Source organism: Phascolarctos cinereus, unplaced genomic scaffold, assembly GCF_003287225.1.
Source record: "Phascolarctos cinereus isolate Bilbo 61053 unplaced genomic scaffold, phaCin_HiC Scaffold_4;HRSCAF=312, whole genome shotgun sequence".
In the NCBI taxonomy this organism is placed as follows: domain Eukaryota; kingdom Metazoa; phylum Chordata; class Mammalia; order Diprotodontia; family Phascolarctidae; genus Phascolarctos; species Phascolarctos cinereus.
The window spans coordinates 157,328,492-157,342,293 of record NW_027555847.1 but is presented as its reverse complement, the minus strand read 5'-3'; the positions used below and the strand labels follow the sequence as shown (position 1 = coordinate 157,342,293).

Here is a 13,802-nt window from a genome sequence, read left to right as displayed (position 1 = left end):
CTCAGTAAACCCTGGTTCCTTTGTGGCTTACATTTGGAGGCCAAAAGAGAAGGGGAACATGTCTAGTCTCAAACCTCTTATCTGTTCAATCTCTCCAAAGGCCAGAAATGGGAGAAGGGGAGGAAACCTCATTAACCTAATCAGAGCAGCAGTCATGAAAGGTCTGAGTGCTCTGTGTGTCTGTATCTGTGTCTGCATGTGTGTCTGTGTGTATCTATGTGTGTCTCTGTGTCTCTCTGTGTGTCTGTGTGTGTATACCAGAGAAGAAATAGGATTCTTAGCCTTGGGCAACTCCTAGGCCACTCACATGTGCAATGATGGAATAAAAAGGACAAAGGCAAATGAACAAGAGGGGAGAGAATTCTAGCCATGATTTGCTGCATCCCCTGGTGTCCCAGTCAGACAACATGCCTTTATTGACATCGTGTCTTTATTGACAGTGTGACTTTATTGACACTGGGACTGAGAAACAAAATGACTTCAACAATCCAACCACAAAAAGTGATTTCTTCTCCAAGCTTCATGCCGTGTGCCTAGCAAGGTGCTGGGGACTGGGGGGAGCAACAAAAACGATAAAGGAACATGTAGTATTGGGGAGCTCAGTCTGGTTAGAGCCTGAAACTCTCTTTAAGATAACCAGCTATACCTTTTAGCGTATGTGTATGCTTAAAGCCAGAGGAGCCGACAGTAAATGCTTATCTCACCCAGGATTTGAATTCTCAAATCAAAATTAATTTTCACTTATTTGAATTTAGGACACACATACACTGACCAATGAAATCATAAATCCAGTCCTTATCCCTATACACTGACCTCATTTGTTCATGTTTTGGTGGCAAGGAGGCTGAAAAATTAACCAGCCCTCTCCTCTCCTGCTAGACTGGCCTTCTGAAATTTCTACCTTAATCAAGTCACATCTGCAGTCTAGACCCTCCTGTGTCATCACACTGCCCATGTGATACATTTAAAAATCTTTTGCTTGGCATTCAAGGTCCACCAAACGATGGCTGTAGCCCACCTGTCCAGCGTCATCTCTCACTGTCTACCTCTGTTCTAGCCAAGCTTGATTACTAACCATTCCCTGAACAAAACTCATGTTTTCCTACTTGGTACTTTGTCTCACTTCATTTTATATGCCTAAAATGTCCACCATCCTCATCTATCTCTGCCAATTGAAACACTTTCCATCCTTTAAATGCTACCCTACCTATTCTGTGAGGCCTCACCAGCCACCCAAGTCAGAAATAGTTTCTCCTTCCACTGTTGAAAATCCCTTATAATGCATTGTATTATGATCATTCGGGCAAATGTCTTTTCTAAGAATAAGCCTCATATATCTTTGCATCCCAACAGGGTCCACGTAATACCTTTCTCCTACGCACAGTGGGGGTTGGATAATTGAGGGTACTCTGGAAGGGCAATATTGAGAGTTCAGAGGCAGGAATAAAAATGTCATCTTCTTGGCACAGTGAGGGAACTGGCCTGGGATGAATAGAGGAGAGTTGGGCTCTTTTCTTCTTCCAGCTCAGAGGACTGTAACAGATGGAGAGGAATATATATTCCAGAGGGGTCTCCATTACCAGTGCTGTCTGGCTGTAGGTAGACGGCTTGTCTTGTGCTCCTCACTCTAAAGGAATGGAATCAGCTTTTCACAGAATCACACCGAATCTCAAAACTGGAAGACGTTTCATCAGATCCTTTTCCCTGATTTAGGAGATTCTGAAATTGTAACTTTCTACTCTCATGCCCCACTTCTCCATCGGGAACAACCCCGGAGAACAAACCTACTGTTTGCTACTTCTGTATGGGTCTGGATAGAGGGCTGGGCCCAGAGTCAGAAGGACTCATCTTCCTGAGTTCAAAGCTGGCCTCAGACACTTACTGGCTGTGTGACCTTGGGCAAGTCACTTAACCCTGTTTGCCTCAGTTTTCTCATCTGCAAAATGAGCTGGAGAAGGAAATGGCGAACCACTCCAGTATCTTTGCCAAGAAAACCTCAAATGAGGTCACAAAGAGTTGGACAGTACTGAAAATGACTGAACAACAGCAGCAGTAGCAGCAGCAGCAACAACAGGTTGTTATAGAATAACTGATCTACTGTGTGACCCTGGGCAAGTCACATAACCCCAATGGCCTCACCAAAAAAAAAAAAAAAGAACTAGTCCTTACCTGCTCTTAAGTGTTAGGAGATAAAGCCTGCTCTATCCTGAGGAAGGAAATAAAATCTGCCCTTGAAGAGCATTTAGATTAATTAGGGGGGAAGGAGAAAAACATAATATGGTCTGAGAAAGACAAATAGGAATGTTAAACTGAATTTAATAATAATAGCTAACATTTATATGGTGCTTACTAAGCCTCAGGCACAGTGCTAAGGGCTTTACAATTATTCTCATTTGATCCTCACCACAATCTTGGGAGGTAAGTACTATTATTATCCTGATTTTGCAGATGAGGAAACTGAGGCAACAGGTTACATGACTTGCCTAGGGTCACATGGCTAGGAAGTGTCAGGTCACATTTGAACTCAGGTTTTCCTGACTCCAGGCCTGGCACACTTAAGCAAGGCAAGCCAAAAGACTACTAGAATTAATGGAAAACTTCCTCCCCCTTGGTAGGGAAGAGTGATCTGAGTACCTCAGGACTAGGCAAGCTGAAATGACAGTGGAAATCTGGGCTTATTTTTTTTAACTAATTTTTAAAACTAATAATGGCAATCCTAATGAAAACAATCAAAATATGGAATAAGATCATACTTTCAGTATTGTTTGCCTAAGCACCTACAGTATCACTGTAGGATATCTGGGTGATATAAAGAGATAAACAAAACAGGAACCCTCAAGGAAAATACATCCTGTTGGGGGCTTGGAGGGGCAGAGGAAGCATAAGTAAACTCAAAATATTTTAGGAGGGAGAACAGTAACCACTGGTGAAACAGGGAAAGGCTCTGTGAAGGAGCTGGTACTTTGAATTGAACCTTGAAGGTAGCCAGGGATTCTAAGAAGCAGAGGTGAGGAAGGAGAGGGATGAAGGGAGATGGTGGTAGACTGCTAGGCATGGGCTCAGCCAGTGCAAAGGCAGGGAGTTGGAGATGAAATGGTGGTGTTTTTTTTTTATTAATTTATTTTGATTTATCAACAATCACTTCCATAAGCTTTTGAGTTTTAAATTTTTGTCCCCCTCTTTCCCTATCTCCCTCCCCAAGACGGCTTGCAATCTGTTATAGGCTATACATATACATTCCTATTAAACATCATATTGGTGATGTTGTAAGAATTAGAAACAATAGGAGAAACCACCAGAAAGAGGAAACAAATACAACAGAAGAAAACGAATAGCAAATAGTGTGCTTCAGTCTGCATTCAAACCCCATAGTTCTTTCTTTAGATGTGGATAGCATGTCTTAGATCCTTGTATTGCTGAGAAGGGTTAAATCTATCAGTATTAGTCATAACACAATGAGGCTGTTACTTTATACAACATTCTCCTGGTTCTGATCACTTCACTCCGCATCAGTCCATACAAGTCTTCCCAGGTTTTTCTGAAATCTGCCTGCTCATCATTTCTTATAGCACGATAGTATTCCATTACATTCATATACCACAACTCGTTCAACCATTCCCCAGCTGATGGACATCCTCTCAATTTCCAATTCTTTGCTACCACAGAAAGATAAATATGTTTGTACATGTGGGTCCTTTTCCCATTTGTATGATCTCTCCGGGATACAGCCCTAGAAGTGCTATTGCTGGGTCAAAGGGTATGCACATTTATATAGCCCTTTGGGCATAGTTCCAAATTGCTCTCCAAAATGGTTGGGAGATGAAATGTTTTACATACATGGGGAGGATCAAGTTGGCAGATCTGGGGAGGTTATATAGACTGGATATGGGGGAGTAATGTAAAATAAGTCTGGGAAAAATAGGTTGGAGTCAGATTGAAAAGGGCTATCCTTGCCTTCCCTAACTTCTTTATAGCTTTCTATATTTCTTTGTAGTCTTCATCTTTTTCAGTTTTCACAGGGTTACAACTTTCCATTATTTTAGAGGCAGCAGAGAGCCATGGACGATTCTTGAACAAAGCAAATGAGGTATTTAGCCCTGTGCTTAAGGGAGCATAATTTGGCAACTGTCTGGAAAGTGGGTTGGAGAAGAAAGACAACTGGGAGGTTATCATAGTGCAGTAATCCAGGTGAGAGGTGATGACAGTCTAAACTGAGTGGTGATCTTCTGAGTGGAGGGGAGGGAGTGGATGTGAGAGATGTGGGGGTATAATAATAAAACCTGGCCACTGATTGGGTCTCTATAAGGGAAAGAGGGGAAGATGGAAAGATGACTTTGAGGTTGCAGACCTGGGTTACTAGAGGGATGGTGGTGCCACTAATGGCAATAGGAAAGTTTGGAGGAGGTTGGGTTTAGGGGGCAGGTTACTTCCATTTTGGACATGTTGAATTTAGTTATCTATGGAACGTTCAGGTGAACGTAACCAGCAGGGAATGGGTAATGGGAAGTAGAGCTCAGGAAAGAGATAAGGCCTGGACTTTTAAACTTTGAAGTAAATGTGTAGATTTTCTCCTACAGAAATGTGATATTTGAATCCATGGGAAGCAGATGAGACCTCCAAGAATAAATGAAAAAGCATTTATTAAGTATTTACTATTTGCTAAATAGTATGCTCCAAGAATGAGTTAATAAATGAATGAATGAATAAAAAGCATTTAAGTGCTATGTGCCAAGCACTGTCCTCCAAGAATGACAAATGATTGAATGAATGAAAAGCATTTATTAAGTGTTTACTATGTACCAAGCATTGTAATAAGTGCAGGGAATACAAATGTAAGACAGTCCTTGCCCTTAAGAAGCTTATATTCTAATGGGGGAAGGTGGTAGACAGAAAAGGAATTGGAGTCTGGGAAATCCAAAACAGTGAGGGGAGCAATAAAGTACATTAACACACCTCTCCTCCAGACTGATGGTAATAGTAATTTGATTACAATTCTCAGAGAAAGAGGTGGGAAGGGGGATGGCAAGGGACTGAGGGTGCTTTAGTATCAAAAGGAAAGATAATTCCAGAGAGTGACTTAGTTCCTTCCAGGCCTGGCCTCTGGTGATCTGATTTGGAGAGTGGAACAATAGGAGCAGAGAGGTAGAGGGAAAACCTGTTCGGGTTCATAGTTTGTCCTTCATTTTTGAAGAGGACCATGACATCAAGGAAGGTGACATTGTGATTTGCAAGTGAATTGGATTTAAGTGAAGGAGGGCTGTACAGAGTCACCAGCCTCACTTTCTCATCTGGAACTATCTGGACCCTATAGATCTGGACGACTATAGATGGCTCAGGATGCAGTGGGACACCTTGGCTTTTTTAAGCTAACATCTTTCCCCGTCTCACTTTGACCAAGTAACACCCATTTAGTGATTAAGGCTAAGTAAGAAGGGAGGCAAAGAATGGCCTACTTTACCTAGCCAAAAAAACAAACAAAAACAAAATCAATCTGGGAGGGGAAGACCTTGAGGGTTTCTGGCTAAAGTAGAAATAATTGCTATTTACACTCATTCAGATATATCACGCCCAAACAATGCCCAAGTGAGGCTTGGTCCGGGACCTATTGTTGGCCAACTAATGAAAGCCAGAGTGACTTGGGTTTCAGGCATGGTCCTTAGAGAAGAAATCTAGCCCACAAACTCCAAGATATCTCTAGAGGTTTCAGTGATCAAAATTTATATTCCTTTGGGCAGAGTACTGAGGAGAAAGGGGAGAGGGTAAGGGTATGATTCCTATGTGGACACAGGGAGAGGAGAGAGGGAAGGAAGGAAGGAAAAGGAGAAGGAGGGAGGGAAAAAGAGAAGGAGAGAGGGAAGGGAAGGGAAGGAAGGAAGGACCTGCATTGCCCAATCGGAACTGGGCAGTTGGGTCCCTAGTGGGGCAGCTACTGTGACTCACAGATAATTGTCCTTCATTCCTGAAGAGAACCATGACATCAGGAAGCTGATGCCATGACATGCCAAATGAATTGGATTTAAGTGAAGTAGGGCTGTGCAAAGTCACTCTCCTCTGGAGCCATCTGGGTCCAGTGGCAAGGTATAGATCAGGACAACTGGAGATGGTCCCCAACCTTTGCAGGTAAGAGAAGAAGAAAGAGAAGAAGGCTTAGGAGAGGCTTGGGTGATGATCCAGCAAAGGAGCCCGAAAAGAAACAGCCAGGAGGAGAAGTAGAAGAGAGCAGTGTCCAGAAAACCCAGCAATGAGAGAGGATTCAGGTTTCAGAAGGTGCTGTCAAATGGTGTAGAAAAGTCAAAAAGGGTAAGAATTGGGAAAAGGCCATTGGATTTAGCAATTAAGAAATGACTGGGAACTCTGAAATAACAGGTTCAGTTGAGTAATAGGTTTTGAAGTCATTGCAAGGGAATGAAAAAGAAACAGGTGAGAAAGTGAAGTCAGTGAATAGAGGTAGCCATTCCAAAAAAAAAAGTTTTAAAATTATTAAGTTTGGTTGTGAGCTGGATAATAGCTTGAGGGGATGGCAGTTTCAGATGAAGATTTTTCTGAATGTTTTTTTTATTTTTTACGATCATGTTTATAAGCAGCAGAGAAAAAGGTAGTGGAACAAAAAGATTAGAGAGGATATGGAGCATGACCCAAAAATCTTTAGTGTCTTCAGAAGTATAAATGCTATCAACTTACAAAACACAACATTTGAAAGGCTAAATATTTTAACATTTTAAAATATTGATTTGTTTTTATCAATTTTTAAACTTTGAAAAAACTTTTATCAACTGCTACTCAGTGATTGAAAGGATTGCATTTGTAATCCTCACCTTAAGATTATCTAAAGAATGAGGTTTTGATGCATATATGACAGTTTTGACATGACCCTCACAAGAAAAAGTCTAATTAAAATAGATTATATGACTGAGGTAGCCTGAGCCAAAGGGCCTGAGAAAGTGTCATCCAGAAACCCTCACATTCAATGTATAATGATAGGGTACCCAATCTTGTTAAAATGAAAAACTATTCAAAATTCGCAAAACTAAGAGCAAAAGAAACTTTCAAATGATTTTTTGGTAAGTTTGCAGCATTTATACTTCTGAAGTTATTAAAACTTAAAATTGCACTAAGGTTTTCAGGACATCTTTTTAGATAAACTTCAGAATAATAAGAATGACATTTTATTTGCTTTTGTGACCCTTTCCCACCTCTCACATGTCTGAATACTTATCAGATGGTTTTGCTGTTTTTAAAAATATCATATTCTGGGGCAGCTAGGTGGTGCAGTGGATAGAGCACCGGCCTTGGAGTCAGGAGCACCTCAGTTCAAATCTGGCCTCAGACTCTTGACATTTACTAGCTGTGTGACCCTGGGCAAGTTACTAAACCCCATTGCCAAGCCAAAAAAAAATGCTTGTCATAAAAATAGTATATTCTGCTATCCTTATTTTGTATAACTTACTTGTATCTTTCCATTTTTTTTGTATTTATGGTTATCAGTTTTCCTAATGCTAAAATATTCTATTACTTGGAAAGACTGCAATTTTTCTGCTATTCCCAAATCCTTTGTTATATGTTCTTTCAAGTTTTTTTTTAATTATGAATTTTAAAGCTACTATAAATATTTTTTGTAGGCATATATCTTTTTCTTCTCTTTTAATAACATCCCTAGGTTATAGTCCTGGTAGTGGGGTCAACTGGTTAAAGGCAGAAAGAGTTTTCACTCATAGGTTGCTCTACAAAATCTTGTACCAATTCACACAAAGTAATTAATAAGCCTGTTTCCCCACTGACCCACTAGCATTGACACTGAATCTTTTTATATCTTTACAATTTGAAGGATGTGGATTGAGTTGTTTTAATCTGGTGAATCAGGGCACTGGAAAGAACACTGGATTTGAGAGTCAGAGAAACTAGATACAAATGATGTCTCCACTACTTGTTATCTATGTAACCTTGAGCAAATTAACTCTGGGCCTCAGTTTTCTGTAAAGTGTAAAGTTTGGACTAGATAAATCATCCAGATGTAAGTCTTTGATCTGTGAATGTTCTAGAAAAGAAACAGTCCTTCCCAGTAACCTAGAGTTGGGCACTCCTCCTTTGCCCTCCACAGACTGGCCTTAACTCAGGTACAATAGCTAGTAGCCCACAAGGTGGGTTTGAAGGCTACTGAAAGCTCCAATCTCCATTCTCAGGGTGTCTTAAATTGGGTAGAGCCTCCCAGGTTGGGCATTGTTTCCAAAGCAACATCACTTTAGAGACAGTCAGGAATGGTGCAAAGAGCCCGGGAAACCTGGTATTGGTGGTGGCAATGTCTGGGGACTGGGTATTGGGGAACAGAGTAGTGGGGGTGAGAGGGAGACAAGTATCTATCGAGTCACTCCCCTCAGAGTTATCCTCGATCCTTCTCCCTCCCTATATTCAATCAGTCCCGGCTTTAAATACTAGCTGTGAGACCCTGAGCTAAGTGACCTCCCCTCTCTAAGCTTCAGTTCTTCTATCTGTATACTGGAATAATTGTGGTTGTAGACACAGGGGCTCTTAACCTGGGATCTCTTGACTTTTCTTAATATTTTGATAATTGGATTGGTTTTCTTTATAATTCTTTGAATTTATTTCATACAATTAAAAAAACAAACACTTTTCTGAGGTGCCCATGGCTTTGTCCATGTCCATGTCAAAGTTGTCCACACTGCCAAAAGGCTCCATGACACAAAAAGGTTAAGAGGATATAGAGCTGGCCCCAGAGCCCCTAAGGCACAGGTTCAAGTCCCATCTTCTGGGCAAGACACAACCTCTCTCAGCTCCCTGTAACTATAAAGCATATAGAAGGGGCTGAATTGCATTGGTAGAGGGAGTTTCCTCCCCTGGGAGGTCCTCTCATCTCTATTCAATTCAATTCAATTAACACTTATCAAACGCCTACTAAGTGCTAAGCACTGATGGCATTAAATAGTCCCGTTAAAAAAAAAGCCTAAGGTGCCTTCCTCGGGTGGCCTCTGAAGCAGTGGGCCGGGGATCAGGTCGAAGTTCGGTTTTGGGGGGCTGGCTGGGTAGAAGCTGGGGGTGCGGCGCCCCTTGAGTCCGATGGCTGGTGTTTTGTCGCCACCTGGCGGCCACGCGGAAGAATGACGCCAAAGGGGAGGACGCGGAAGAGAGGGGCACGGACTTCTTCCTCCTGGCTCTTGAGCTCCTCCCCCGGATTCACGCCACGCTCACGCTTGGACCTCAGTTTCCCTTTCTCAACGCAGTAAGTGAGTGGACCGGGAGGTGAAGTTGTCTCCGCCCCCCCTCCGTCACCCCCCACCCCGCTGAGGGGGCGTGACCACGCGCCTCCAGGGGCGTGCCCTCCTCGGCGGGCGTGGTCTCCTGCGCACGCCCCACCCCTCCCGCTTGCGCGTCGCCGCGCCGCCGTGCGCGCACCCGGCCCGTCGCTCAGCCATCTTGATTCCCCAGCGTGAGAAGTCCCTGGCGGCGGGAGGAGGCGGAGGTGAGGGCTGGCTTAGGGGCTGGGGGTGTGGGTGGGGGTGGGCCCCTTAGAGCCCCCCGCCAGGGCGCCCTCTTGGAGATTCCTGGCCGAGAAAGACACCTGGCTAGAAACGCTTAGAGATCCCAGCCGGGGGAAAGTGGGCCCAGTGCCGGAGACGCTTAGAGACCCCGGGGGTGGGCGGGGAGAAAGACCGCTTAGCGATCCCGAGGGGCCCAGCCGGATGGTGGGCTGGAGAGCCTGGCAGCACCCTCGGACCGTTACGGATAGCAGGGGAGGAGTGTTGGGGGAAGAAAGGAAGAGTGCGGACAATCCGCAGGGGGGCGTGGGGGCGGGGGCCCTGGGGTCGTGACCCCCGCCAGGCTTCTCTGTCTCTTCAGACACGTGGAGGCGTCTGGGGGCAGGCGGGCCTGGCCCGGAGTTTCGTTGTTGAAGGTTCTCGAGGTGATGTGCACTTGAGCCGGGCCTTGAACGACGGGAAAGACCTAGGACGTGGGAGGTGGGGGCAAGAGGGAGGGCAGCACCAGCAGTTAGTCGGGGAACAGCGAGAGCAAAGGCTTGGCTGAGAGACGGGGATGTACTGAACTTGGGGGGAGCGTGGTATCAGAGGTTTAGCACTGGAAAAGATCCCAGCCACGTCTTTATTGCCCTGACTCCAGAGTCAGAAACACTTAACTGGCTGCTGTGTGACTCTGGGCCGGCCACTTTCCCTTTACCTCGGTCTTCTCATCTGTAAAATGGGAATAATAATAGCACCCACCTCACAGGGTTGTTGTGAGGATGAAAGCAGATAAATTAATTTGTAGAGCCCCTGGTACTTAGCAGGTCATTTAATATATGCTTATTTACGTCCTTCATTTACAAATGAAGAAACTGAGGCCACCTAGAGAGGTGGAATGACTTCTTGGGGTCACAGAGATGGCAGGCTGTGGTTCAAACCTAGGTGCTCTGACTTCAGATCCACTTTGTGTTGGAGGTGGGGCAGTGCAAAGAGACTAGAAAGTAGGCTTGGAATTGAAGCAGAGAGGGCATTAGTGACCAGGTTGAGAGGTTTGGATAAACTTTTAGATGTTTTGATCAATAGAAAACGTTAACCTTTTTTTTCATAGATGGGGGCAGAAAGTAAATTGAAAAGGGAAGGAAATCAAAATATACATAAGTACTTTAGGAGCTTTTATGAAACCAAAGTCACCTTGTTCATTTAGAAATGATTGCTTTTTCTTTTTTTGCTACCTTTTGTTTTTATATCACCCACATTCCCAGTACGCCCCTCCCCCTCAAAGAGAGCCATGCCTTACAACAGAAAAGAAAAAACAGTCCCCATAAACCCAGTCCATGTGTTTTTTAAAAAAAATTGACATGTTCAGTGTTCTGCTTCTACATTTCCTCTCCTCTGCAAAAAGGGGAAAGGTGCCTTCTCATATCTCTTTCTCTGGGGCTAAGCATGGTCTGTAGTTCATATTTCTTATGTGGTTTTAAGGTTTCCAAAAAGCACTTTGCTCACTTCAACCCTGTGAGAGTGGTTGTGCAAGTATGTTATCCCTGTTTTGCAGATGAAGAAACTGAGGCTTTGGCAGATAAAGTGTCTTCACCGATGGTCATACACGTGTCTTCCTCACAAAATTATGTTTGGCAAATTAGAGATATGTTTGCTTGGTTTAAAAAAAATGAGAGGAGGCAAATTTAAAATTTTTTAAAGTTTCTTTTTAAAAAGTGTTTTCCTTTGTTTTGTTTTAATAATAGCATTTATATAGTGCTGTAAGGTTTGCAGAGTGTTTTACATATATTATCCTGTTTGATCCTTACTTTACAAATGAAACTAACACCCAGAAAGGTTCAAGTGACTTGCCCAGGGTCACACAACTAGTAAGCATCTGAGGCAGTATTTGAATCAAGGGCTCTATAACTCCAAGTCCAGCACTCTGTCACACTATTCTGTGTCTACAGAGAGTTTTAAGCACCCCTGCCTCTAATTATAGAGGTATTGGGGAGTTATTCATTGCAAGTTCTTGAGAAGGCTGTGACATCCTTTGTTAGCCCTTTGTCTTAAGGGCTTTGTCTTACAGTCAGTGGACTTTTCCTTTAGGAAGATCCTGGACTAGAGGGTGACATTGCCCCATTCTTCAGGGACACTCAGTTCTTATAGGGAGAGAACCCTTAATCTGGGAGTACTCTGTGCCTTCTTTCTAAAACGGGTGCTTTGGGCTTGGCCCCTGGGTACTATGCACTCACCTCTCCCTCTTTAGGCACAGTGAAGGTCTCTGGACCAGCCATGGAGAATTACCAGAGGGCAAGCTCTGTAGAGAAACCACTGGTCCCCCCAGTGCCAGGTCTGCCTCCAGATACCTTGGAAATGCGGGTCCGGGATGGCAGCAAGATCCGTAACCTCCTGGGCTTTGCATTGGGCCGGCTGGAAAGCGAATCCACCCGGAGAATAGTGTTCACTGGTGCAGGCCGAGCCACAGGCAAAGCTGTGACCTGCGCAGAGATCCTGAAGCGCCGCCTGCCTGGCCTGCATCAGCTCACCAAACTGCACTTCCAACAGACAGAGGATGCCTGGGTCCCTGTGGTGCCTGAGACTGGTCTGGACCCACTTACTGTACGCCGACATGTGCCAGCTGTGTGGCTTCTGCTCAGCAAGGACCCATTGGACCCTAATGAGGGTGGCTACCAGCCCCCAGGTGCTCCTCCTGGGCTGGGACAGCCTTTACCCCGGACTCCCCCACATACCCCTCAGCCCAAGAGGCGGGGCCCCCGGGCCTCCGGGCATTGGCAGGGAGGTGGAGGTGGGACCCGAGGAGAGACCTCCAGGAGGCCCTGACCCCCTGAGTGAGAAGGGGTTGGGAGCAGATTTTAAGGTGCTCCCCAGGAAGGGTAGGACAATAGTGAAGTCCCCATTGCTGGGGGGGGGGTTGGTCCAGTGGCTCCAATCTCTATCACATGGCTGTTCCCTCTCAAGTAACAGATGGAAATGAACACATGACTCAGGAGCAGCCATGTTAATGGCTGCTCTGTAGCTCTCTGTGTTTGGTTGAAGAAATTCCCAGCTCTTTCTCCCTCTCCCCATTCCCCTCCCTCAAGAGTGTTGCCACCAGTTTTATCAACTTCTTGCCACTATTAGATTCCTTGGACTGGAAATATAAAGTGGTTTTCCCAGGAAAGGAAGTGAGGAGTTGAGAATAAAAGTTACATTTACACCATCTATGAAACCCTTCTCTGTGCCCATCTGTGTGTGTGTGTGTAAACCACAAGGTGTTGTCCCTATTCCTAGTCCCTTAAAAAGACAAAAGTCACACAGGAAACGCTGTGGAACTGTGATAAAGAGTGTGTCTGGGACTGGTTGAATACTGAGAGAATGGTGTGGCCGGGGTTGATTAGGCAAACTTCGGGGAGGAAGTGAGGCTTGAATTGGACCTGGAAGACTGGGTAGGAGGACTTCAGTAGGCCCAGAGATGGGGTCAAAAAGCATCATTATTAGGTGGGCCAAAGAGGCAGAGGGGAAAATCAGCTGAACCTGTGAGGACTAGTACTGAGCTCAGGCTGTCCAGATTAGAGAAGGATACATACAGACCAAAGGGTACAATAGGGAATGAGGCTAGAAAAGTGGGTTTAGGGACTATACTGTAGAGGATTTTGAACGTCAAAGAGTTTGAACTGTGTCCTGTAGGCAGTGGGCTTTCATTGGAGATTAATGAACAAATTTGAGAAGATGGAAGCTGGGGCCTATTTCTGTGAGCATTTTGTGGGGTGGGATTCCAAGTTGGTTTTTCTTAGAGTGGAACTGAGCTGTGTGGTACAGTGTAAAAAAACATGATTGTCAGAGGACCAGAGTTTAAATCCCATTTCTGATGCTTATTACCTGTATGACCTTGGGCAACTCACTTAGCTTTCCTGGGCCTCAAATCCTCATCTGTAAAATGAATAAGTTGGAAAGTGTGGCCTCTGAGGCCCCTTTGAGCCCAAAATCTAGTTCTGTGATTAGTAATTGGCATTTCATTGTCTGACCATGAGCCGGGTGCACCTAAAAAAGCCTCACTCCCTATTGCCCTACCTCAATCCCAGGGCTGCAGTAAGTCAAAGCCTGACTTGTTCTGGATTTGGCCACATGGTGGCAGCTCTGTCTAGGTGTGGTGAGGTTTCCACTCAATAAGCTATTAAGCACTTGCCTACAATTTGTTCAGACCGCTCTACTAAGGAAACCCTGTGGAATTGGGGGGGGAAAATGAGAAGACAGCCTCCCTGTACTCTGAGATCTTGGTCTAGGGAATCAAGAGTTCTAGGAGCAATCAGAAAACAAAGTCTAAATTGTTTGATCCTGGGAAAAGATGAT

General features: G+C 44.6%; 1 protein-coding gene across 1 annotated transcript; it reads left to right on the top strand.

Annotated features, from left to right (window-relative positions):
• Positions 1-9,367: 9,367 nt before the first annotated feature.
• Positions 9,368-12,681, top strand: RPP25L (ribonuclease P/MRP subunit p25 like). Its single transcript, XM_020967002.1, has 2 exons — positions 9,368-9,475; positions 11,719-12,681. Exon 2 carries the CDS (start codon positions 11,745-11,747, stop codon positions 12,291-12,293), a length of 549 nt encoding a protein of 182 aa, XP_020822661.1. The 5' UTR covers positions 9,368-9,475; positions 11,719-11,744; the 3' UTR covers positions 12,294-12,681.
• The last annotated feature ends 1,121 nt before the right edge of the window (positions 12,682-13,802 follow it).